This window comes from Calypte anna, chromosome 1, assembly GCF_003957555.1.
Source record: "Calypte anna isolate BGI_N300 chromosome 1, bCalAnn1_v1.p, whole genome shotgun sequence".
Taxonomy (NCBI): Eukaryota; Metazoa; Chordata; class Aves; order Apodiformes; family Trochilidae; genus Calypte; species Calypte anna.
The window spans coordinates 21639219-21665952 of record NC_044244.1 but is presented as its reverse complement, the minus strand read 5'-3'; the positions used below and the strand labels follow the sequence as shown (position 1 = coordinate 21665952).

Below are 26734 nucleotides of genomic sequence, written 5' to 3'. Positions count from 1 at the left end.
ATAGCAGAAAAATAAAGAGACTAGTGTGCTGACTGTGAATTACTTCCCTTTTACTCATTCAACAGAATAATCTTTTTCTCAATGTCAACTTTTCCACTGATCTCTTCAGTGATCCCTCCAGTTATGTTTAGAGTAAACAGTAATCAGCCAGTAAATTTGTGGCTGCTGCTGAGGTGAGAATGTATGTATGCTCTAAAGAGCCATTCAGCTGCTATGAAGAGAAAAATAAAACAGCAGACTTCTACTACAGTCTCCCTCAATGCAGGACCTGATCAGGTTCCTCTTTCACTGTGCCATCAATTTTTAAGATACTGAGAGCTGTATCATGCTCTGAAACTGCTGGAAATGCCATCAATGCCTCAGGTTTCAGAGTAGCAACCAGAATTCTCACTCTAACCCAAACTACTAAAGCTAGGGATAAATGGAGTACCTGTATCAAGAGCAGCATCTTATGCTGCTGGGGAAAAGAAAAAGTCTTCTTTGCTTGGGACTCACCAATTAAATCTGAATGCTTTCTGCCAGGTTTTATATTAAGACAAACAGTGTAAACAATTGAAAAATAATTCCCTAATGTTACCAGTGGATGGCATGCCCACCTCTGGTGTCCAGTTTCCTTCTGGAAATGTTCAATTAAATTTACAAGTGTAAATAACTACCTGTAAAAAAAAATGTTAGAATTACACTGTGTCTTTTTGACTGTATCTAGAGTTGTGGCATGAAGAGACATGAAGCTGTTTTTTTTACAGCTAGCCCAGAACCAGCTGCTCTTGACATCAAAGTTATAAGAGCTTACAGTTTTTGTGGTCTGATGTAACAGTGAGGTTTGTCAGACATTGCATTCTCTACAGTGCTGAACTAATTGTCTAAAAAGAGCATGAAAACCAAATTTCAAAGTGTTTTAATTTGCTGTTTCAATTGTTGATCAATACAATTTTGCCTTGTTTATAGATCGATGAAAGCCCTCCATCAAACAACACCATTGATAACCATTGCAACCTAGAAAATCACATAAAATGTCAGCAACAACTTTAAAGACTGGCATATGGACACAAGAGAAGCTTTGGCTCTTTATTTATGGGGAACATAAGCATTTCTTTAATGCTGTTTGGAAAGACTGTACACTAAATTTTGCTTATCCAGTGCAGACAGAAGATTCCTGGTGAAGTGGCATGTCCTGTCATTGCCACACAAAGCCACCATCACAAGTGTCTCTTGCTGAGGCAAGGAAGCACGATAATGGAGACTCTTCAAAACCTGTCAGAGAAAAATCCAAATAAAACCATGGTAAGCCTTGGATCTGAAAGCCTGTCCCTACATGATGTTCGAGAGTTCCATTTGAAGAGTGGAGGTCTTAGGGATGGGAGAACTGGCATCGCTACAGGTAAAGGACCTACAAAATCAAACCTGTCAGGGAGACGCAAGTCCACCAGCTCTCATAAACCAGTGCTGCAAACACAGCCCTTGGCCATTGGGTGTTGGGTAGAGGGTGCTGTACAGACCGCTGATGGTGGCTGCTCTGCCAGGCCTCCCTGCTCCCTCTCACTGGCGCCAGGGACCAGCTCTTTGCCCCACACCGTCCCCGCGGTGCCACACCCGCCCATGGCGATGCTCGGAGCCACCCTGCCGGTCCCTGGTGCTTCTTTGTTACCGCTCCAGGCCCTTAGGACCTGCGGGACATCCCCCCGTCCGCCGCCCTGGCCCCGCCCGTCATTTCCTGGGGGAGCCGCCCCGCCCGCCCCCTGCTGCAGCCGCGGCTCCATCACCTCACCCGGCGGATGCCTCCGGACAGCGCGGGGCCCTGACTCACGCTCGCTTGCCTGGGTCCCCCGCGTGGCTCTCCCTCCGCTCTCCCGCCCCCGGCCGGGCTAAACCGAAGGGAACCAAACCCCTCCCCTGCCTGCAGCAAGTGGCAGCGGGAGAAGGGCGGTGGCGGCGGCGCCATCACGTGAGGGCCCCGACTGGCGCTCGGCTCCCCGCGCAGCCTCCTCCCCGCCGACCCCAGGTCCCCCGTCCCGAGACCCCGACGCCGCCTCGCCACCCTCGCCCGGCGCTCCCATGCCCAGCAACGAGGCGGTGCCGCTGGGGCTGGGCGCCTGCCGTAGGTCGGGGGCACTGACCGGGATGCTGGCGCTGGTGGCGCGGCTGCTGGAGTGGCTTCGCTCGCTGTTCTGGAAGGAGGAGATGGAGCTCACCCTCGTGGGGCTGCAGTACTCGGGCAAGACCACGCTGCTCACCGTGCTGGCGGTACGCTGCCGCAGCCCGGCTGCCGGCCAGGAGCAGGGGCAGGGGCCGGGGCAGGGCGGGCCGAGGGGCGCTCGGGGCGGGGGATGAGGGTGGCCACTGGCGGCGAGGCGGGGGGCGGCGGCCCGGCAGTCCGACCTGGCTGGAGGGGATCGCCCCGCAGTCCGGCCTGGCTGGAGGGGAGCGCCCGGCAGTCCGGCTTGGCTGGAGGGGTCCTCCCGGCAGTCCCCCCGGCCCGCCCGAGCCGGCCGCTCCGCGTCGCTTCCCTGGCAACAAGTGCGGGCTCTGCCTGCACGGCCTGTGACGGGGCCGCCGCCTCTCAGGAGGTCCCGCGGTGAGAGGGAGGGAGGGGGCGGCGGGCGTGGGGCAGCTCTTGAGTCTCTTGCAACCTGGAAAACTGCAGAGCAGGCCCAGATGGGTGTGACAGTCTATTAAGAGGGAGAAAAATTGTCTCCTGTGTATGACTGCAAAGCGTGCCCATCTCAAAGCAGGTAACTGGGCACGGATTCTTCCCTCTGATTTAGAGTTGGCTTGTCACGGTCAGTGGATGTCACAGTAACTCGGAATATATTGCATATCCTCCAAGACTGTAGCTTCCCGGACACTGAATTCCCCCATCCCATTAGTTGCATCAATATTAATGCCTCCCACAATTCCTTCATTTCTCTTTCCCAGCATTCATGCCTGATTTTGGCATTCCCTTCCCACTGTGCCTAGCACCTTGTTCCTCTCTAATGCTGAGACCCATCATGACATTTTTAATTTTGTTGCCGTGTTGAAATACATTCCTTGTGTTTGTTTTCTCTGCCTTCTGCCCAGCTGCCTTTGGGTCCATCCCAAAGATTTACTTTTCAGCAGAAGTTGGGAGCAAATAAATATGGTTGGTAGTAATGATAAAACTTCTCAGTGCATATCTTTTTCTGCAAGGTGATCACTGCTGTTAGATGTATTGCAGCTTCACCTGCCATGAGATACAGGCTTCCAGATGAAAGACTTCCAGGCTTTCAGTCCTTCTGGAAAGTTACTGGTTCAAGAATCAAAACTAGACTGGGAGGTGTATGAGTCAGAGGGACTTAGAAAATTATGAACGTGAGTTTATGACATTTATTGTTTTCTTTCATATATGATTAGGGATTAAGGGAAAAACGGGAGATTAGTTTGGAGAGACAGAAAAGGAGAACAAAGAATGGTGTAGGACGAGTAGATAAGGAAATGAAAACGTGTTGGGGGACATTGGTGATCAATAAACAAATGCAATCAAAAGCAATCAAAACCAGAAAATACATGAAACTGCTATTTTAGTTAGTTTCTTAGGCATTCCGACTGCCTTGCTAACACAGATTTCTGCACTCCTTGTGCCCATTGGAAGTGTTCATCTCCCAAGGATGGGTTTGTTGCAGGAGGACAAAGGCATGACAAATTATATTTTCTTGGGCTGATTTCAAAAGCGGAGCAAAGAAGAACACAGCAGTTTAGAAACCTCTCAACAATAGTGTGGCATTATAAATATCTTGTGAATTTTTTTTCAGTCATTATATTATTACACCACCTGTGGAATGGCATTGTGTATTTTTCTCTTGTGTGCTTGTATCCTGAATACCAGAGCTCTGCTATAACTGCAGGACTGATTTTGCCACTAAATGTGTTGATTAAGAATATTCTGTAAGTCATTAATGTTTTATGACTTGGGGGAGTATCACAGATTTCAGGTTTTGTAGCTTTTGGCTCTTTCAATCAGGAGGTGACACACCATGATAATCACTGAAGAAGACTGAAGAATTTGCAAGTAAGGCAATAGAAAATAGCTACTATTGAAAACAGTTGATAGGGATGGCAAATAGATCAGGTATTTTAGGTATGTAGGTGCATTTGTGTGTATGTGGCTAGAGCATGGTGAGACAAAAATAACCATTACAACATAGTGGCTACTTAAAATGCAAACTGTGGATCATAAAAAAAAATGGAATTAAATTACTATATTTTCCAATTTGCAATAGTATTCAGATTCTACCATGCTAACACTCAATAAATGCCCTTTGTGGCAGTCTTCTCCCTGAAGACCTTGAGTCATATTTAGTCCTCTGTTACCAGTGGAAATCTTGGATACTGTTAAGTACAGCTTACCATGGATATGCATTAGTCCAATGGAATAGAATCTGTCCCATGGACTTTATGGTAAGCAGCTATAGCTGTATGCATTGCCAGTTCAATATTCAGCAACATTCAAAGAGGACATCACAAATTTCTTAGCATCAGTTGTTATAATCTGTGTTGGCGTGTAATCTCTTTTTTACTGATAGACAACAATAATCTTGTTTGCTTATCTTGAATAGTCACAAAAATAGGTAATTTGTCATGTAAAACTTCCTAGCAAGCAAAATGGAACAGATTTTTTTACTTTATGGAGCTTACAGCACTTGAAACAAAACACAATAACCAGTTTTTGGACTAATGAAAGCAAATTATTCAACATACTACTTTCTTTTCTTCATTGTTTGGGGAAATAAAGAACTGCAAACAATACTTTCTTTGTAGCTGGTTCCTTTCAACTGTAATGGAAAACTGTTAGAAGACTGAAGACCAACAAAGGGGACTTTATGATTCTTTGCATTCTGTCCCCAGATACCCCAATAACAGTTAAGCTGTTTTTTTCTTGAGTAATGATGCTATGTTTTCAGGGTTTATGTGTCCATGTGTATATAGGTCTGCCTGTCACAAATAAATGAACTATACATTTTAACAGATCAGGCCAGTACCTGCTACAGAAGGTGGTTACTAATTATCCTTGTCTTACTCCATTCAGCTAAAAACTTCCGTCACGCTGGGTATCTGTGTGAAACTGCAGGGGCATTTCTCTTCACTGTTTTTTCCAACTGGTGTTGACAAGCCATTGAAACAAGGAAAGAGGAAATGAAAAAAAAAGAGACTTCCAAAAACAAAAGATGGGGAAAATGTACAGTACAGAATTTGTCAAGGAGGTTTCCATATGCAGGGCTCAACAAGTAATTGATGGAAGTTCATTCTTGCTTGAAGAATCTAATTCCAAACCCCCAAATCTTGTAACTGCCAAAGGCCATACAGCTTTTAAAGTCCTAGGTTAAAAATAATTAATTATAGTTTGTGAAAACAAACTGGACGCATAGTCTGTTCTCATGCTGCCACAAACAGTAAAGAGAAAAGTTGCAGAAAGCAAACTGAGCATGCAAACATGCACTAGTATTAAGGGTAGCTGCAGGCAGTGTGTGCACTGTGTGGCATGTAGCTGTTCTGGAGCACCCTGAAGCTCTGATCGTCCAGTTCTGAAGTAGGATGTTGGACAAACCTGTTGGACAATGCCTGTTTCCCTCCTTGTCTACATATCCTTTTTAAAATAAAAAACCAAAAACAAACCCCAGGATACACAGGACTGAAATAAGAGAAGGGAAAATGAGCAGGTAGATACAGGAAGGAACTGGGAAGTCCAGAAGGTCCTGTTCCCTTGTCTAGAGGACTGTCTACTCTTTGTAGATAAAACTTTTAGGTAACCTCTGCGTATTTACTATGTATTTAATGCACCATTCCTAGGAGATACCATACTAAGGATGTATTTTGAAAGGGAATAATGAATAATGAGTTACTGATCCAAGTTTCACCTTTCTTCTCAAAAGCTGTCTTCTTTAGTTAGTAGACATGTGAAAGGTTCCTGTTGGCATGATGATAAGCATCTGTCCTGTAAAAACATTTTTTCTGAACTGAGGGAGAAGGCAACACTGGTTTTTATGTTTGTTTGTAGTGTGCTGAGTTAGTACCTTGTCTTTTTCAATCTTAATCGTGTTCTCTTGGCTTCTACAGCAGGACTCCTCTGTCAGTTACTCAGAAGGAAAGGGTCTGCATGTGTTACTCTACATGAATAATCTTTCATCATTTACTACATTTATTATCAGCTGTAACAGTAGTGAAAAACTACAGGGAAAAATCCTGGTGTAGATAGTTTTATTATACTGGTTTTATTATATTTGGGGTTGGACTAGATGATCTTTAAAGGTCCCTTCAAATCCAAACTATTCCACAATGCTATGATTAAATAATTTAACGGTGCTGCTTTCTGCTTGGCTTAGGGATTAGATGAAGAACTGCCTGAAATCTCATGGTTTCTGGCATGACCTTTGCAACTGAGGACAATAAAATGTCATTTAAAGAGACTGAAATGACCAATCTTCCTTGGTGTGACAATGCATTAATTGAAGTGCTGGCCAGTGCTCTTGTAAAAAATTAATGTGATGTTTTAGTGTTTTAAAATTAAAAAAATAAGTTGCAAACAATAAAGGAATCTGCTGTATATTAATGTTTTTATAATAAATATTTTTTGTGTGTTTTTATTCTAGTCAGGGCAGTTCACAGAAGATATGATTCCTACAGTAGGGTTCAATATGAGGAAAATAACAAAAGGAAATGTTACCATAAAGGTAAGTGTGCATGTTTGAATTAATACAGAGTGAATAACTAGTAGACAAACTGATTTCAACTTGTAATGTGAAAGCTTAGGAAATTTCTTTGAAGGTGATGGGATCATTTATGTGGTTTTCTACCTCAAAATTAACTTTTAAAAATCATATAATAATGTATTTCTTTGTGTCATTTACCTGTTGGACTTGATATCCATGCCAGGCAGAAGCTTTGTTGCTGTCTTTTGAGTTAGAAAGGTCACAGGCTTCTGAGATAGTTAAAGGAGTTAAGTTGCCTCCTGCAGGTGCCTCTTGCTCTCAACTGTGAGATCTGAAGCAACTTCACTGATAACTTAAGCAAATCAGTGGAGATTGAAGTTTAAATGATATAATGTGAGCTGTATGGAAATAGACCATCCAGTGTAAGGTGAGTGTCAGAGGACTATCTCTTAGGCCTATAGAGAAGTGTAAGACAATAACAGTTTGGCTGTGATTCATGCCACAGGCATCAAAATAGAAATAAATCACCCCAGTAGCATAAAAGCTCAGTCTGTGTTTTGATAATAAAGGGAGGTTGGTTTATAAGTCTAGATCAAATTAACAATTTCTATCAAAACTTAGTATATGTTTTTGCTCTTACCTTGACTTTTCCCTCAATTTCCTTAATTTCTTCTCCCCTCTCCCTTATTTCTAAAGATTCTCTTTATCCTTTGATTTGATATGACTCCTAAACCTAGGGAGGATTTTCTGAAATGTGACTATTTAACAGTTGTTAATTGTCTGCCCACTCTGAAGAGTGAGCAGGTAAGGGTAGTAAAAAGGATAATTGAATTCTGTTCACTGGGAGATGCTAAAGCTGAACTTTTTCAAAGGTCTCAGGGTACACTGAAAAACAGACTCTAACTTATTATAAGAGTGAGGCTGAGCAACCACCTGGATCAAAAAGTCATCAAGTGAAAAAATGGTATTCCAGAAGACTCAAACTAATCACCTTAGGCAAAGAAGTGATGCTAATCCCTTATGTGGGTTTTGCAGCATCTTGGGGTAGACCGTTAAGAAGGATTCCAGTGCAGCTTCACCACCAGGTTTCTTGATTATAGCACTATCCTCAGACTCCACACAGTTTCAGAAGGCAACAACAACTCAAGAGCCCACAGTCTTCTTATGTTTCATTTTGGCAGTCATTTCCAGAGGCCAGCAGATTTTTTTCTCATATTTAGTCTTTAATCATAGAGTATAGAAGTGTGGTTGCTGACATGCCTAAGTATATGAATGCCTGAATCATACTGAAAGAAAGACACTTGATTTATGCAAGTGAAATCTTCTGTTGGAAGATGCCAATTTTATGTGCTCCTTAACTGAAGCTGGGAGTGATCAGAAATGTAAAGCTGTCAGCTTGAACCATAAATTTTGAAATTTTGGCTTGTCAGTGTACTTAATGAAACCTGTCACCTATTATTTAAAAAAAAAAAAAAAAAAAAAAAAAAAGATGAGGCAAAGAAGACAGATTTTACCTGGCAGTATCTGAAATCTGGGCAGGAAACTTTATGGGTTTTGATGTTGTGGTTGAAGGTTTAAATTACAGGATGATTTCCAGCTTCAAATACTTAGTATAATACAATTTAGGCATCTGTTAAAACTTTTTTGATGAAGATGATAACAAAATTGATGGCTTTCACTTTTTTCCTGTAAAAAAAAAAAAAATGACTGAATTGATTTGGGGTTTTAATTCCAAGCAAGTCGTGTTGTTTGCTGAGTGATTTGATTGTGATGGAATGTGGAATGTCTCTATTGTCTTATTAGCTCAGTATTAGTAATCTTTTTGCTTTGGTGAGATTTACTGTTCAATAAGCTAGACAGCAACTAAAAAAATTCTTTTACCAAAGCAAATTTCAAGAGCCTCAGAAGATATGCATGGCAAACCATTGTTGTAGCTAGGTGGGGGTTGGTCTCTTTTCCCAGGCAACTCTCAGCAAGACAAGAGGACACGGTCTTAAGTTGTGCCGGGGGAGGTTTAGGTTGGACATTAGAAAGAATTTCTTTACGGAGAGGGTGATCCGGCAATGGAATGGGCTGCCCAGGGAAGTAGTGGATTCTCCGTCCCTGGAGATATTTAAAAAGAGACTGGATGTGGCACTCAGTGCCATGGTCTAGTAACTGCAGCAGTAGTGGATCAAGGGTTGGACTCGATGATCTCTGAGGTCCCTTCCAACCCAGCCAGTTCTATGATTCGATGATTCTATGAATCTGGTTCTTGTAGTGATGGTCTTAGAATGGCCTGAGGTATAAAAAAGAAATAAAGCAACACAAGACGTGCATACGCACAGGTAATTCAGCAGCTTCATTTTCCTTGTTCTTTCCTTAACCTTCGCTTAAGGTTACCCTAAGATAGCACTGCCAGTTTCTGCACCATGTCTTGAGTATTGCAGTGGGGAGGGAGCACTTGGTTGCTGCTCAGGGCCTGGAGCTGTGGAGTTGGGAGTGCGGTCACCCCAGATGTCACCACTAGAGGCCACCGTCCTTCCACCGGAGCTGCAGCCCGGGCCAGTGCACACCAGCCTGCTGGAGGGCCAAGCCAAGCTGCTGGCTTCTACCTGTGGTGTGGCAGGAAGGGAGGCAGAGGAGGATTATCCAGGCTCTGTGTTCCTCTTCCAGCTTCATTGCAGCACTGCTCCCTCCTCCGGATAGTAGAGTTTCCAAGTCATCAAACATCCTCACAAACCCCTCCTGTTTTGTATCTTGCTATTCGTCAGCAATGAAAAAGCATCTTATTTGTTATGTCACTATCTCACCTGTCATGCTGTAATACACACCTCTGTGTGGACTGCCCATATAGCTCCAGCAGTGTTTCAGCAAGTATTGGCTTTTACATTTGGCTTGGCTCACTCTGGAAAGACTGGGATGATCTCAGGTCAGAGTGGTTATTGCTATAAAAAATTTCTGGGGGGTGTCCCAGGGATTTCTGGTAGTTGTATGTAAGGAAAAGCTGTACTGCTGGGTTCAAAAGGGCAGGGGCCACTGGCAGGAAGTCCAGTTACTAGTGATATTCCCCAGAGTTTGTTTAGCATCTTCATTACTGATCTGGATGGTAGGACAGGGTGCACCCTCAACAAGTTTACTGACAGTACAGAACTGAGAGGGCTGGCTGATAGCAGCAGGGGTTATGCTGCCAAGCAGAAGGACCTCAACAGACTGGAGAAATGAGCTGACAGGACCTTTATGAAGGTAAAGAAAGGAAATACTGAGTCCTGCACCTGAGAAGGATCATCCCCAGGCACCACTAAAGGCTGACTGGCTGGGAAGAACTTTGTGAAAAGGGTCTTGAGTCAGAACAGGCAGTGCTGAATGGCTCACCAGTTGGTCAGAGTAACTGTTAGGACAACTAAAAAGGAAGACCAAGAGTTGTTGTCAAGGAATTGTCTAGATCAAACTTGTACTCTTAGGTGAATTAGGTATTTACACAGATATCTCAGGTAATGGTTCTTAAAACATGTTCTTCCATAAAGAAGGTTCTGCAGTATGCCTTGTTTTGTACAGTGTTCTTTCACTCATAAGTGTTAAAAAGCTTTAACCTAATACCTAACATGAACTGCTGTCATCACAAATTGAGCTGTTTTTTCTTTTCTTTATATCTGTCACCCATTTCCTGAGACGCATGTCAGTTTTGCTCCTTTCTTCCATCTTTATAGGTCATATTTTTTAAAATTTCTTCTCACCCTTTATTTCCTCATCTGGACTTTTTCAGATTAGCCTGTGTCTCTTCTGTTCAAAACCAGTATAGGAACCTCCCTGACACTGGGGATACTTCCAAAATTTACACAACCTTCTGCTAGTAGATGCTGATTTAAGATCTGAAACACTTGAAATACTTGCTTTGTGAACTGTTCAAACATTTTGTCCTGCATTTCTACCTAGTTATTACCCATTTTGTGCTAGTGCATTTGGTTCCCTCTGCCCCAAATTCTGAACTTGTGTGTGTTAAATTTCAGCTACCTTGTTTCAGACCCCTCTCTCCAGTCTGGATACTTTAAGATTCTGATCTTTTCTTTTTATCCACTCCCATCTTGGAAATTATCTGCAGCTTATATAAAGGGATGTTCTATTCCACCATCCTGTTGAGACACCTGGGAACCATAAATGTTGCCCCTGGTTAGCTCTGTCCTCAGCAGCTTTGACTCTTTGCTAAGTGCTGGAAATCTGTCAGTATTGCTCAGAGTTGAGAGATAGAGGGCAAGGGGTACAAATGAGGAGAGTGCCAGGGAGCTGCTCTGTGGGGTTAAATCTGTGATGGGAGAGTGTCCTTTTCTTGTCTAATCTACCAGTATTAGATTACCTTTCCCCAGCACACACACTATTGCACCTCTCCTGGCTTTTCTGTGCTATTGAGCAAATACTCATTTTTCCTTTCATGGTTATATGTTCTTCAAAACAAAATTAATAATCACTACAGTAGTTACTGATTGGCTGTTCTTTGCTGTCAGTGTCCTTATTTCTGGTCTCCTTGCCCTCAGTCTTCCAAAGGCATGTTCTGCCTACAACTTAGAACTACTATATACCTACTTTCACCAGAATTTCATGGATTTTAATTTCCAGAGACTGATCAGTGAACACGTGAAACAAGTGTACAAAGGATTTCATGTCAGAATTGGTGATTTCAGGCAGAATTGGGGATTTCTGCTTCAGGCAGGACACAGTATTGAGGCTGGGATGGGTTTGCTCCTGTTCAGAGGCATGTTACATCCTGGCTGAGAGGATTACAGTGTTAATGAAGCTGGCTTCCTGGTCCTGACTTAGAACACATTGTGGAGGTAGGACCACCAGCTTCAGGAAATGGTTTCTTACAACAGACATCACTTGTCTGTCTTGACCATTATTGGTCCTTCCAACATTGCACCTCCTGTTTCTATTAAAATGACAAATATACTCTGCTTATTGAGGAATCACTCCTCCCATTAAAATGCCTCCATGCCTGTTTTCAGGAGCTGAATATACTCAGCTGTTTTGTGTTGCAAATCTTTAGTCCTTTTGGCATTCTTCAGTGAAAGTGCTATTATAAACTGTGAATTGTTTGTATGCATATAGTGTTTTTACTGTCTGACTGACTAAAATAAAATATTAGTTGCAAAAAAGTGTTCAAAATTTGGAATTTTATTGCCATTGAGGAGTGACAACAGGAGTCTTTAAAGAACCTGGTCTGATTTCATACAACACAGTGTTCTGGGAATATTGCATGCAGAAAGTATAGCCATGTGGTGTGTTTTATTTCAGCTTTAAAAACAACTGTAAAGGCATTTCCAACATGTAGGATAATAGATACATCGTAACTATTCTAAGATAGTAAAGTATTCTAACTTCCATAATAGGTTGCACAGCTGGTACTACAAGTATCGCTCTATTGCCACCGGGCATTTTATTACAAATTTTATTTGATTTAGCTCTTTTTATTCTTACATTGTATTTTATGGGGAAGCTGCACATTACTGGTTGAAAATTCCAGTCTAGAGCAGGTGATTATTTAGGATTTGTCTCCCCTGAGCTTAGCCAGCTGAAAAGGATGAAGCTGGCCTGAGCCCGTAGCCTGAACCTGGTGGAGAGCAGTGAGTGCTTTGCGAGTTTGGTTCATCTGGTGAGCAAGGTGGGTAAGACAGATGGAGTTGTTTTCTTCCCGGGTGCCCTCTGAGGTCTTCAGTAGAGAGATTTTAGTCACTTGGATTAGGTGCCTACATTAGGTGGCTGAAGTTGAGGAATACGAATCCCATACTTTCCAGTTACTCCCTATTGTTATTACACACTGAGTTGGCAATGAATGCTATGGCTGCTTGCCATTTTTGTGTGAGCTCATTAGTAATATCACAGTATACGTGAGCTTGTCTGTGTGCAAGGTGTTGGATGTTGCTGGTGCTACTTTATTCTGGACAGGTACTCTTTGAGTTCTGATATTTTTTAGTTTCAAGAATTTGTAGCATGGATTCATTCAGCTTGCAAATTAAGATAAAGCTAAATGTCTGCAATGAAGGTTAAGATCCTTTAGTAAAGGACTCTAGTCAGTACTGCCAAGCCTAGTTTCTAATTCTGTCATTCTAAAGAAGATGTTACATCTGCTCATTTACATAGCTATCCAGGCTTCTCTGACTGCCATGAGACCATAGGTAATGAAACCCATGAATTGGCATCCAGATATAAATGTGTCATTCTATGCATCTTTGTCCACAAGAAATATTCTACCTAGCATGTCTGAAAAAAAGCCATGTAAAACAGATATCCAGAAAATACTGGAACTTTCTAATTAGCCATGAAGCCTTCCCACAATATAAGCTCATTAAAAGAAACACAACAAGAGTGATAGCAAATGTTCCCGCAACTGAAAGCTTTTCAAAACCCTTTTTTTTTATTCAGTTGTCAAGAGGGTTTGCTCCTTAAACATAGCTGGTATCTGCAGTGTTAAGAAGGAGCCTTAGATTCACAGGAAGAATTTGAACAAGAAATAAATCCATGTATTTCTGTCTTAGAAGAGTGTGATTTAATTGGTTAGTATAAGAAAAATGGTAAGTGATGATTCCAATATAGGGTGTTTAATCTAGTTTACTAATTAAAACATTGCATTATTTTATTTTATGAGAGTGTAGACCTGAAAGCACAAGAATTTCCACTCAGTAGGAGTAGACAGGAACAAATAAAGTAGATTTATGAAATGCTGTAGAAATAAAAACACCTTTGAGACTGAGCCTAAACAATAATTCCTTGAGATTTTAATCTCCTGTGAGGCAGAGGTACTGGGTATTAAACTTTTCTGTTTGATTTGATCATTCTGTGGGCATTTTCTGATTCTTAAAGTCAGCTGGATAAAGTTATCTGTTAAATATTATGAGCAGTTTATTTCTGAGAGGCCAACAAAAGTCATAGGAGCAATTTGATGGCCAGTTTCTTTTTAAAAACACTTTGACAAAAGGAACTTCTTTTCATACCTAGCAGTATATTCTGCTGTTAAGGTGTAGTCTCCTGTATCTCCCAGATCACACTCACAATATACTTTCTACCTATGTATTAAATACTGGAATACAAAAATAGGTGATGTACAAAACATGAAAGTTTCATGCAAGAAAAACTGCCTTACTCTAGAACCTCTTCCCTTTTCTTCCTGAATGCCTCTTGTATTCTCACAGTTCTGTCCTGTTACGTACAGTGTAAATGTTTTGGGACAGAGAGTTGTGTTTTGAAAAAGTAGTTAATGGCAGTAATTGGCTATTCAGTATAATAAAGACTATTAGAAAGTTACTGCTAGCACCATTTTCATTTCATAGGCAAAGAGATGAGGATTTTTTTTTTATTTCATGCATTTATTTTTCTCTCTATTTCAGATTATTTTAACTTAATGTATTGACATAAACTGTGTTCCCAAGAACTTTTAAAAACACCTGGTCTGTCTTCTGTCCTTCATGTTGTACTTCAATGAATAGCTATAAGCCTTCTTAGGGAAACTGACTGGAATGGCTTACCTTTCTATTGTTTCAAGGTGACTCTCCTATTGAGAATAATATTTGTTCTACAGTGCAATTTAATATGGTATATATATGGTGTATAATCAAGCCAGAGCAAACCCAATATTATATTTATCTTGTATCATTTATTTTGTGATTAGTCCAGGCTTCATAATCTTGAAGATTTTTCTGGCTACCAGGAGTAATCTCTGTCAATTTCCAGAAATCTAATCTTACTACTGGCCTTCCCTGTCCTCTTTCCCTTTCTTTCTTCTCTGATCTACCATGAAAATAATTTGGTTTCTTTTTCCAGGCACACAGATGTGCACCAGATGGTTAATGATAGTTTCAAGGTCCTGATGAGTTATTGGAATAATTAGTGTTAGTATGAGCTTTGTCATCTAACTACAATACTGAACTGTGGCCTCCTATCTACTGAGCTTCATTTTATTAAGACTTTTGAAACAGTGCTTCAGATGTCAGTGCAGATAATAATTGATACCCAGTTCAAGGTCTGAAGATCACTCAACTCTAAGGTATAAATACACATTCCCTTATAGAGGGGCTAAAAGGCAATCTACATTTAGGTGCTGTGCTAATTTTATGCCTGAAGGAACATAAGATATCAATCAGGGAATTATTTTAATGGTGAATACTTTCTAAAATATGAACATAAGGTGCCAAAAATGATAGAGAAATCGATACATAAATACAATTTATGGATTGTTGAATTAGAGTCCACATTAGTTGAAAAAAGCCTTATCCCTTTGCTGCCACAGCAGGTTTAATATGTTTGGATTCATAAAGTATAAATATGAAAAGAAAAGAAAATGCTGTGTTCTTGTCTCTTTAAAAAATTTCCTTCTCTGTTACTTACAAATTTATTTTGTGCTGTAATGGATATGCCTCCTTGATCTAGCATAGACTACCTATTATTTTGAAAGATAAATCAGATTAAAGTAAGAAATAATTAGTTTTCTTTGACATAGGAGCAAATACATTCTTTTTATTTGTCAGTGTTCATCACTTTTTTACTAGGTGTATCTTTTGTACTGCAGCTGCCTTTGGATGTAGCTGCAACAGCTGCATCATCATGCAGCCCTTGCCAGCATGATTTAGATAATTTCTGTGGTATTTTGACCTTGGAAGCAGTTTTGAAACAAGATTATTGTCATCCACGAAAAATACTGAATTTTTGCAAGCTAAGTGGAATAAGTAACTCCTGTACAGAAATAACTTTAACTGTAAATAATAAGTAACTCCTGTCCTAGCTAAGGTATTCAGTGAGATTGCTGGGCACTAATAGCATACATAAGTATTTGCAGGATTGAAGCTTTATAAAATCCCAAGCAGAATTTTAGCTTTCTTCCCTTAAGATTCACTGATTAATCACTTCAGGCCTACCCTACAGTACTGTTTCCCTTCTGGTTCTGATCAGTTAATCCATATGTCTTTTAAAGAGTGTTTGATGAACAAATGGGGAAGCTGTGGAAGTACTGGAGCTCCCTAGAGTGTGTCATCCTTTACACAGGCTCCATCTGCTCTCTGACCAGCTCTTGGTTACGCAGTGTCAGTCTGTCTGATGAAGGCCTGATGCATTCTTTCCTCAGGTCTCCCTAGACCCCTAAAATGTGACTTTATAACTGTTTTCATATGATAATGCTATTCTTTGTGTATTTTAGACTGTGCATTTGAAGAATTCAAATTGGTATCAGAGTAAGACTTGTCTTGCAGTGAGTGGGGAAGAGCAGAGTTCATTGGAGCTGCTAAGGTCACAGGACTGATTTGACTGTAGTTCAAAAAAGTTTTGGTGTTATGGTGTTCTTACCTTTTCCAGGTGTGGGACATTGGAGGGCAGCCAAGATTTCGAAGCATGTGGGAACGTTATTGCAGAGGAGTCAATGCAGTTGTGTAAGTTTTCTTGTGTATGCTCACAGAAAATGTATTTTAAAATATATGTTATTAATATGGACAGGCTTTTCTTCCTGTCTATCTCCATCATATCAGAAGACCCAGCGCAATAAAAGTAGGGTGTTTTACACATCCAGCAACCCAGATAGACAAATAATTATGTTCCAGACCATATATTTCCCATGGTCTGTATTTAGTTCTGTATCTTCCTTTATTAAAAAATGCAGGGCTTACACAGCTCATGACTGTTACAATGCTGTTGTCAGTGTGAACACATTTGTAACAATTCAGATATTTTAATGCGACTTCCTGCAAGTTATGGACAGTACCATAAATAATCTTATTCCCATTTCAGTTACATGGTGGATGCAGCAGACTTAGAAAAAGTAGAAGCTTCAAAGAATGAGCTACACAGTTTGATAGATAAACCACAATTGCATGGAATTCCAGTAAGTATTTTGATTATTATTCTTGCCTGCTCTACAAAGACCATAGCCTAAATCAGCAGGAACTGGTTCCTCTGGACTCTTGAAAATACTGGCTTAAATGTGATACAGCCTTGATGCATTAAATGCTCTTACAAAAATTCTTGTGACATTTTTTCAGAGGACTCAGCGTCTTATCAGTGCTGCAGTGTGTTTGTATGTTTTCTAGTCTAAAGGTCAAAATAGATTTGGAAAAAACTCATTTTCACATGTGGAATTATCAGATAATAATTACATCCAGTCAGTCCCCTTGTTCGCTGAGTTTGAACCAGTGCCCCAGTTATGTGCAGTATCTTAATGCATGTGAGATTTTTCTCTCTGAATGCTGGCAGATACTAACATCAAATAGTGTCTTCTTCCAGAGATTGTGGAGGAGCTTGATTTCTTCTGTGTCCTGACATTTACTTGATTTTTTAGTTTTTCAAACTAAACTGTATGAAAAAAATGCAAATGTGAATCTGTTCTCCAGTAGGAAGTGTCAAAGAATAGTACGTTCTGCTGAAATTCTAGTGAGGAGTTATAGAGACTGATGTTGTTTAATTAAATATAACGTGCCAGTTTAGAGCAAGTGGGTATCAATTAGGCTAGTGTTAATCTTTGATGCTGATATCACCAGGAAAAAGATGATACCTTTGATCATAAGAAAGAAAAAAATAGTACATACAAATCAGGAAGAAGTTACAACTGGATGCCTTTTGCTTGACCCCTTTTTTTAAGCACATATTTGGACATTTGAGCAGTGCAAGTGATCAGAGTCATCTGAGGATGAGCAGAGAAACAGCCAACATGGAACTGTTGTGAGAATAATGTTTTCACATGTCCATTCTTGAAGGAGAGTTTTTAAGTAATTCTTCACCTTTTTATGTTTGCTATTATTGTTGAATATTTTTATGTTACTTACATATTGAATTGAACTAATTCTATGGAAATCTACTGTTTATAGTGACTGGTGTTGTCTGTCCTTTTTACTGCCTCACATCCTGTTTTACTTCTCACTTTTTTTCCTGAAATGATTAGTCTTCATATCTTCAGAAGTGTTTAATTAAGTTCTTTTGCCTTTATATGTTATAATATCACATTCCAATTGCCCATCCTGACCAGCAGAGTAATGGTGCAGTGATGTATTTTTTACTTATTTTATAGGTAGTAAGTAGTATTGAACTTTCTTCAATTTATTGTACTCTGGCTTTGGTATTATAGATTTTATGGTAGCTTTATTAATCTGAGACTATAAGTAATGAGTTTTAATATGTTCCAGGTCCATGGGAAATAATGGGATAATATTGACTCAGAATTGTAACAGATCTGAAAAAACCAGTAATGCAATCATCATTAGAAAAACCTTCCAGTGCTTACTTTATCTTAGGATGTGCTCAACCCATTCACCAAATATTTTATAACTGAAGCCTTAAGTGTTGTGTATGAACTCTGAAATTCCAGCATCTATTCAGTTAAATTTTCTGCATTTCTCAGTCTTAATTCCTAATGGCTGCCTGTCTGACTGTGAGTTCTCAAAGGGAAGGGAGAGGAATCAGTCATTCAGCTGAATGTGGGTGTTATATGGTTTGCATGCCTGAGTGTTTTTGGTATGCCAGCACCAAGAAACAGGGGAGCAAAACTGTAAAGACAATCATGTTTGGGTATTGAGGACCCAGACTCTACATCTGGGGCCTTACTTTTGGTGAACCTTAGTTTGGTCCCGTGGACTGAACATCTGTTGGAGTCTTGAGTCCAGCCAGTTTCATGCAGTCATACAGGTTTGGGTGCATGCAAAAGCAGTCCACTTAGTGCAACCTGACACCATCCCAAAATGCCATCGGAAATTCACAGATTCACTTCCAGAGTAGAGTTCTGATACTGATACACCCAGAAATAATTGGATTCAGCTTTCAGAAGGTTTGCATCAAATATCTGATTCTGGCTAGGAGCAGCATTTCCATGATGGTCCCAGGGTCAGTGGTCATTTTGCATATGTCCTCTATCCTGTTAAAAATACATGGCTTCAAGATCCAAAATAATTCCAACAAAGGGTTAAAGAAAAAAACAAGTATTTATTGGTCCTTGATTTAAAATGAATATGAAATATTTCTTTCAGGTGTTAGTCCTTGGAAATAAAAGAGACCTCCCAGGAGCACTGGATGAAAAGCAGTTAATTGAGAAATTGTAAGTAGCTTACCTATGTAAAAAGCTGAAACACTGTGAAATTCAGTATGTAGAAGAAAATCACAGGTAGTCTATGTTGATAACCAGCTATAACAGATTCCATTTTACATTCTCAGATACTCCACATCCAAGCTCTGTTGGCTGTTGGAATAGCAATCTATACTGATAACTGACTGCAGTAGATTCGAACCTCTCTTGATTATTATTTTGGTTCTACAAAGTTGTTTCAGATAATCCTGTTTTCCCATCACTGAAGATCCAACTACTGTAGATAGTAATAGGCTCACTTACATTTCTCAGAGTATATTGAAGTGGCATTTTAAGGCTCAGATGGCATTGGAACAGAACTATTTCAAACTACTGTCTGTAAATTTAACCAAATTGGAGATTTTTGGCATGTATGCAAAGCATATACTTATGGGTTAATGAAACTAACTAAAATTGATGCATAATAAAGTTATTGTAAAGGAAATACAAGTTATTTTAAATTGTCAGTATAGCAATAATTTTGCAAAATGGGATTCTGTGTCTCCAATCACATAATTTTAATCAGTAGGAAGTGCAAATGATGTGAAATTAAGTGATGTGAAGTGAGGTTTCAGTGTATAGGGATGGCCCAAAGGCTAAGCAACCAAGAGAGGCTTAGGAAACAGAATCACAGAATGGCTGACATTGGAAGGGACCCCTGGAAGTCATCTTGTCCACCCACCTGCTCAAACAGAACCATCTAGAAAAAATTGCCTGAACTATGTCCAGATAACTTTTGAATATCTTGAAGGATGGAGGCTCTGCAGCCTCTTTGGGCAACCTTTGCTAAAGCTTAGCCACCCTTGGAGGTAAAAAGGTTTTCTTTATGTTCAGAGGAGACCTTCTGTTTCAGTTTGTGTCCATAGCCTCTTGTCCTGTTACTAGGCTTATCCTGGAAAAGAGGAGGCTCTGAGGTGACCTTATAGCAACCTTTCAATATCTAAAGGGGTCTATAAGAAAGCTGGGGTAGGGCTTTTTACACAGGTGTGTAGTGAGAGAACAAGGGGAAATGGTTTAAATTTTGAAGAGGGGAGATTTAGATTAGACATTAGGAAGAAATTCTTTCCAGTGAGGGTGGTGAGACACTGGAACAGGTTGCCCAAGAAGTTGTGGCTGCCCCCTCCCTGGAAGAGTTCAAGGCCAGGTTGGATGGGGCATTGAGCAACCTGGTCTAGTGGGAGGTGTCCCTGTCCATTCAGGGGGATTGGAACTAGATGATCTTTAAGGTCCCTTCCAGCCCTAGCCATTCTATGATTCTTTATAGCATCACTTCAGGTATTCATACACATTAATGAGCTCTCCTCTGAGCCTGTACTTCTCTAAGCTAAACAATCCCAGCTCTCAGCCTTTCCTAATATGTAAGATATTGCAGCCCCTTAAGGATTTTAGTGGCCCTTGACTAGACTCTCCTGGACCTTCACATCCCTCTTGTACTGAGGAGCCCAGAACTGGACACAGCACTCCAGGGATGGCCTCACCAGGGCTGATTAGACAGGAAGGATCACCCCCCTCAACTGGCTGGCAGCAACACTCCCAACATAACCCAGGATACCATTAGATTTTTTTTGCAATGTTGCTAGATCATGTTCAACATGTGTATCCAGGAGGACCTTCAGGTCCTTTTCTGCAAAGCTGCTTTCCCAGACAGTTGGCTTCCAGCATGTAATGGTTTTTCTCCCAAGGAGAGGACTCTGCCTGTGTTGAGCTCTGAGATTTCTGTCAGCCTGTTTCTTCAGCCTGTGGAGGTCCTTCTAGATGACACTACACTCCTCTGGTGTGTCAGCTGCTCCCCTCAAGTTTTGTGTCATCAGCAGATATGGCAAGAGTACTCTCTGCTCCATCATCCAGGTCATCGATGAGTGTGCTGGACAGAATTTGACCTAGTATTTATCCCTGGGGTACAAAGATATTTTTTGACCTCCAACTAGCCCTTGTGCTACCCATTGCCACCCTCTGGACTTACACCTCATGGCTTTGTTTTTTTTTTCTGGACTCATTAGGGTGGACTGCTCCTGACTCTGGAGGTGATCTTGGCTATTAACCAGCTTTCTTAGGCCCTTCTTTGCTACAGAGCCTTATCCCATGGGAGTCTTCCAAGCAGATCCCTGAACAGGCCAAGTCTGCTTTTCTGAAGTCCAGGGAGGTGACTGTTCTCATCTAAGTGTCCCTTGTGTGATCTCAAAACTCCTTCCTTCGCAGTGCCTCCACTCCCCATCTGCTCCAGGAGCATAAATCTGCTTCATTCATGTCTGTGCCACTTGTATGAGGATAAATGAATGAAAAAAATAACAAAGTGCTCAGAAATTCTGAAGGGGGTAGGGAAGTACCCAGAAGGAAGCAGAAGTTAATCAAGAATCAGTTTCTTCTGAAATACAGAGGTGTCCTTTCAGTTGAAATCAGATATGATACATTTTAGGTATGATACAACAAAAATCCTGAAGATGAATGGTGTGATCATTTGAGAACTGTTATTGATTATAAGAGGTATTAGAGATCAAAACTCTGGATTATAAAGTGAAAAGGTTAAAAGGTGAATGGTAAGGCATGGTACCATTACTTGGTTGCCACTACAAAATGTTTTTTCGAGCTTATGGATGTCTGGGGTTTTATTATTCACTATTAAACTGACTAAATGAGGAATTTGAATTTTGCGAAATAACTTCATAACCTTTTAACCTTTATGGTTTAAGAAATGTGGTGGGTTTTGTGTACAGTAGCATATCTCAAAAATTTAATATCCGAGGAGAGAATAGAACTCACTGTGTAAAAAGCAGAAAACATGTAATTTAATGGAAATTTATGTTGTCAGTTTTTGTGGAGTTATAACACTACCTATTTTACTTTAATTTTTTTTTCTGTAGAAACCTTTCAGCTATTCAAGACAGAGAAATCTGTTGCTATTCTATTTCCTGTAAAGAGAAGGATAACATTGGTAAGTTCCTTTTTCTTCCAGTATCATCAATGTATATTTTGTATTTTGGCTTATATGTTAAAAATATTAGTGAGATTTGAATATCTAGCTAATATATAACTAAAAATCTCAATTTACTTTGAAAGATTTTGTTTCAAATATTGCATGCAGTTGTATTTGTTTTAATACAGTGATGAGTAATTTAAAAGTCACTTGTAGAATTGTGTAGTTCCATGATACGCTAAGAAATTAATTTGACAGGGACCTTAGAAAAATATATTTAAAATCCAAAGTAATTGAATCCCTCACAAAACCTGTGTTACTTCTGAAAAAAATTGTAACTGGATAGGAAGGCCTTCCAGTTATGAAGTGTTAGTTAAAAGAAAGTTTCTAATGTTTTACTTCATCATGATTTTGCTTTTAAGCAATAGTTACCTGCATGTGACTGTATGGAATAGTGAGGGATGAGGGATGGGAGGATTAGTGCTGTTGTCCTGCTGAGGATGCACAGCCTGCATCCTGAAGGCAGTGAAGATCTTTAAAAACCACATGAAATTGTCTTTCACCTGCCTTTGCTTTTTGCCCATTCTTATCTCCCTCCCCCCTTTCTTCCCTATTTTTTCCTCTCATTTCTCTGTTAGGTTTTCTCCTTCCTCTCCCTCCACAGGGCCAGAGAAGGGGGTGAAGCACAGACTGAGCCAGCAGCAGCAGTTACCTGGGGCCATGCGGCCTCTGCCCCACCCTGCTTCCCTGCACACTGCTAAGACAAGTGTTGCTGTATGGGAGGGCTACAGCCTGGCTAGATTTTTATAGCTGCTTCTGGAGGAAGCCAGACTCTTAGAAGAGCTATGCAGCTCTGTAGGGCTCAGCTGAATGAGAGGTTGTAGGAGTGGGAATGGGAAGAAAGCCAGTTTGTCCCAGCAGCAGAGGAAATTTCCATGCTCAGCAGGTAGTGGCAGTGATGAGGCTGTGCCATGATGCCTTGTCTTCAGAAGGCTGGGGGAAGATATCAGCTGTGTAAAGGGATGTGTTAGGCAGTAAGGACTTCACCTGGAAATGAGGTACAACCTTTGGGTATCTTGGTTTGAGGGGGGCCTGACCTAGGTTTGCTGCAACTTGGAGTGCAAGGGTTACCTCTGAGTAACTGAACTACACAGAATGTGCTGTTACACAGGGATATATTAGGCTTTGAGATATAAGGACTGAGAAGGACAGCATAGGCAGGATCATCTGCATAGTTGAAGTTCAGTGAAGGTGATTGATGTTTTGAAAGGCAGGGCTTGATCCTTATCAAATTGGCAAGGCTGCAGTGGAGGATCTCAAAATTTGGATTGTGACTTGAAACTGTTGAAACCAGATGGTTTCTGAAAAGATCCTAGAGGAAATAGGTACTGATGCTGATTCATTTATATAGATGGCCAGGAGAAAAAAAGCATGTGGAAAAATACTAAAATTTGCAATTGGGAGAATAACGTAAAGAATGATCACTAATGCAGAACTGTGTAGATCACTTATTTATGGAGGTCCTGGTAGCAGTGATGAAAAAGACTTAAAATATTAACTAAGAATTAGTGAAGTATTTTCCAGTGTAACCTTGTGCCTTGAAAGAGTAACCTGGCTCCTGAATGTTTGCCCAAATAAATAATGAATGGGATCATCTGTTTGAACAGTGGAGGCATTATTGGAGCACTGTGTGCCATATTCTTAGGAACACCCTGAGTAGCTGAAAAGAAGCTGAGCAAGAACCTATGGAGATCAAACAACTGGAAAAACTATAATGAAAATATATTTAGCTAATTAAAGTGCTAAAACTACTAGGCTGTTAAGGAGAAGACTGGGAGCTGTCTCCTTCCTCTGCATTTTGATTTATGTCAGTGCAGTTGAATGGGATTATAGTAATTTTTTAGTGAAACTGCAACCTAACTAAAGTGCTCTCATCAAGAGGTATAGGTGTAAGACTGCCAGGTTCTGTGTCCTGAGAGACTATGGAATATTGTTAGTAGCTTTGTTTTAGACGCCGTGGGATGCAGTCTTAGTGCCTAGCCTCGTCTGCCAGGATATTCATGGAGTGCTGTCTTGAACTTTGGACAGATGTGGCAACAAATTTAAATTTGAGGGCTAGAGATATTGCTGCCCCCTGACAACCTTCTTACCTCCCTGACAGATGTTACTGCCTTGAGGCAAAAGCATCTAATATGCTCATGAATCAGTTTGTGAACTGCTGCAGTTTTCAGCCCAATGCACTAGACTGTGTCAGGAGTGGTACCAATTTCAACTATCAGATTTAAGTCTAATGTTGCATGTCCTTCAGAGACCTTGGACTCCTACAACCTACCTAAATGGGTTCTTAATGCTTTGTCAGATGTTTGCCCTTCTCTTTCCTCCTGGTTGGGTATTTCTGCCTTTGCTCTTATACTGCATTCATTCTTATACTGCCTTTTACTGTTAATTTTATGGTCATCTTAAATCAATTCTTCATCTGTGGCTCAGAGAATTTTATGTCAGTCATCATATTCTAAGAATACAAACTGCATGTAACTTAAACAAAAACCAACAGGAAAATAGCCCACTTGAAGTCTTAACTACTGAATTTTTAATTAGGTGTGAATGAGAACCAGTTCTTTCTGGGCTTTGTTTGTTTTTTTTATTTGTATTAAGCTACTGGTGTTCTGTTGTCCCTTTACACTTTGCAAACAGTCTGCTGAATTTTTCATTTTGTTTTATCTGTTCTGGCAGACATAACATTACAATGGCTTATTCAGCACTCCAAATCAAGACACTGTTGAAGAAAACTTTTGCTGAAGATAACTCTTTCCCAATCACTTTGACTCCTATCATCTATAAACAAGCAAAAGATAAAGAATGCAACTGCATACTACCAGGACTCACTTTGATTGTATTTGTTAACAGAAGTAAAACTGAGTTACAGCCTCTCTCACTATCTTGATTCTTTTTTTAAAAATCCAGGTACTGTCTGCCTAGGTGAATTTCCTGGATGCCTTAATCCAAGACTGAAAGAAATCAATACTTTTTTTGGTTCAACTGTTTAAGTTTATGCATGTGAATTGTCAAATACTTAGTAATTTTTATTCTAATTTGAAACTGAATAAAATGCACGGTGGAAACAGATATGACTGGTTTTTTAAACATATTATATACTTTTTCATGCAAATTGCTTTCCCTGTGAACTCCTATAGTTAATTACCATTAATTAATTAAAACCATAATTAAAAGCATCTTATTTGAACAAAATAAGACAATCTGAACAAAACAACCCTTTCAACTGTTATAATTTATGAGAAGTTATTTCCAAGTCATGTATCTGTAGTTATCTAATTTTTCCAGTCATTAATGTAAATTATTCCTATAAATATTCTTTGGGAATTGAAAATTGAAACAAATTCTAGATAATTTTCTCCTTCTCTGTTAGGAGAGGAAAGAGTCTGGAATTGCAGTGGATGTTTTTCTCTCTTAAATGGAGAGGAAAATGCATAAAGAGAGCAGGTGCTTATGCATCCTTTCTGACATTATTACCCCCAAAGTTAATGGATTTCCTAAGCATTTTTACTGTGAATGAAATAATTTTTGCAGTGCTTCTGGACTTCTTCTATTCCTGAAACTTCAGAATTTTCAAGTATACAGCCTAATACAGCTGAGCTCTGAAATAGGATTAGTTCTTTTGAAAGAGATTAAAGGAGCAATTAACTTTTTTGATGCATTTCTAACATCTTACCGATACCTGCTTCTGAGTGCCTCGTTTAGAAGCACTCTGGTCAGAATTATTCTGTGAGTTTGGAAATGCTATGAAATATAAAAAGTTCATGTCAATAAATAGACTTAAAACTTACACAAGCTAGATGGTTAGTGGCCAAGTATTTAAAAAACAGAGATCTAGGAGGGAAAACTTTTGAGATGCTGGTCTAAAGCTGTGGAAAATAAACTGCTTGCTATTAAAAAGGTTATAAGAAGTTTGTGCAGTTCTTGCAATTAAGTATGTGGACTATAAAAGTAGCAAAAATTTTTGTAGGGTCTGTTTGAGGATGCTCTTTGGCTAGTGGCTCTGATAAGCTGCTTAAAACATGCTGGGCAGAGTTGTCAGAATCTTGCTTAAATGTGACAGGGACACTGCTACAAGTGCAATAGTCAGGTTCATAAATGTTTGCAGTATTACCTGCAGAAGTCTGAGCAGAGTTGCTAGTGGTTTTATGGCTACATGGAAAAAATTTGACTGTGTTAAGTGCTGAGTGCTCAGTAAGTATTTAAGTGAATGTTTCTGAAATGAGATGTTGGAAATGACCTTTCGAAATCTGACATGTAGTCCATCTAGTGACATTTTGTATGCTGAAAAAACAGTATTCTATGGCTATGACAAGGAATTTGAAGCACTGGTGTTGCTCATAGACTTTTGAAGTAGGAGAGCCATTGTAAAAGGCATTGGGATGGCAGTCATTATACATAGAAACACAGGAAAAGAACCATTAGTGTACCAGTGGTATTGATACGTAGTTGTGCTTTTTGATGGTAGTGCCTCACCCATCCAACCTGCTACCATGACATGCCAAGTCCTTCTTCTGGCACAGGAGCTCCAGATCAGACCTTGCCACATCAATCTGGACCTCTCTTGCTGCCTTGCTGCAGGTGGTTTGTGGATAGATTCAACCAACCTCTTTGCAGGCTGATTGGAACAAGCCAGTTATCTCAGCACTGGTGAGAAAAGCAGTGCTGTCTGCTGCCCTTCCCTTGCTTTGCTTAATGTGTTTTTTCCTTGGGAGATGACCGAAGAAGTTGGCTTCTGGTATGCAGTGTGCACATCAGCAAGTACCAATGCAAGCTAAAGACAGCCTGTGGAGGAAGGAAGTTAGTGTCCAGGCTGGCTGAATGAATCTCTGTGAGTAAGAGATGAGAACACCAATTTTATTATAATCATCCCGTTATACTTAATTTCTTGTTTCTTACACAGTTTTGTTTATTTTTTTTGCTTTTTTTCTCCTACTGTGTGACCTTGTATCCAAATCTAAGGCAAATCAGCACAAGTGCTGACCTACTGTTCCCCCTTGAAACAGCCTGTTTTTCAGCTTGCCTTCAAGTAATTTT

At 40.1% G+C, this 26734-nt stretch overlaps 1 protein-coding gene across 2 annotated transcripts; it reads left to right on the top strand.

The window, feature by feature from the left end:
• Window positions 1–1827: 1827 nt before the first annotated feature.
• On the top strand, window positions 1828–24769 carry LOC103527724 (ADP-ribosylation factor-like protein 8B). 2 transcript variants are annotated; one of them, XM_030457739.1, is made up of 7 exons: window positions 1828–2244; window positions 6606–6686; window positions 15981–16054; window positions 16410–16503; window positions 18635–18702; window positions 21591–21661; window positions 24377–24577. In XM_030457739.1, exons 1-7 carry the CDS (start codon window positions 2056–2058, stop codon window positions 24424–24426), a joined length of 627 nt encoding a protein of 208 aa, XP_030313599.1. In that variant the 5' UTR covers window positions 1828–2055; the 3' UTR covers window positions 24427–24577. The 2 variants fall into 2 exon arrangements, with proteins under 2 accessions (XP_030313599.1, XP_030313590.1); XM_030457730.1 differs by lacking the exon at window positions 21591–21661 and having other exon boundaries at window positions 24377–24769.
• The last annotated feature ends 1965 nt before the right edge of the window (window positions 24770–26734 follow it).

Excerpts from the sequence above, each read along its gene's own strand:
- LOC103527724 (XM_030457730.1), top strand. The coding sequence starts at position 2,056 with ATGCCCAGCAACGAGGCGGTGCCGCTGGGGCTGGGCGCCTGCCGTAGG. Across the intron at positions 16,055-16,409 it reads AGAGGAGTCAATGCAGTTGT|TTACATGGTGGATGCAGCAG; the intron begins GTAAGTTTTCTT and ends TTCCCATTTCAG. Across the intron at positions 16,504-18,634 it reads CACAATTGCATGGAATTCCA|GTGTTAGTCCTTGGAAATAA; the intron begins GTAAGTATTTTG and ends TATTTCTTTCAG.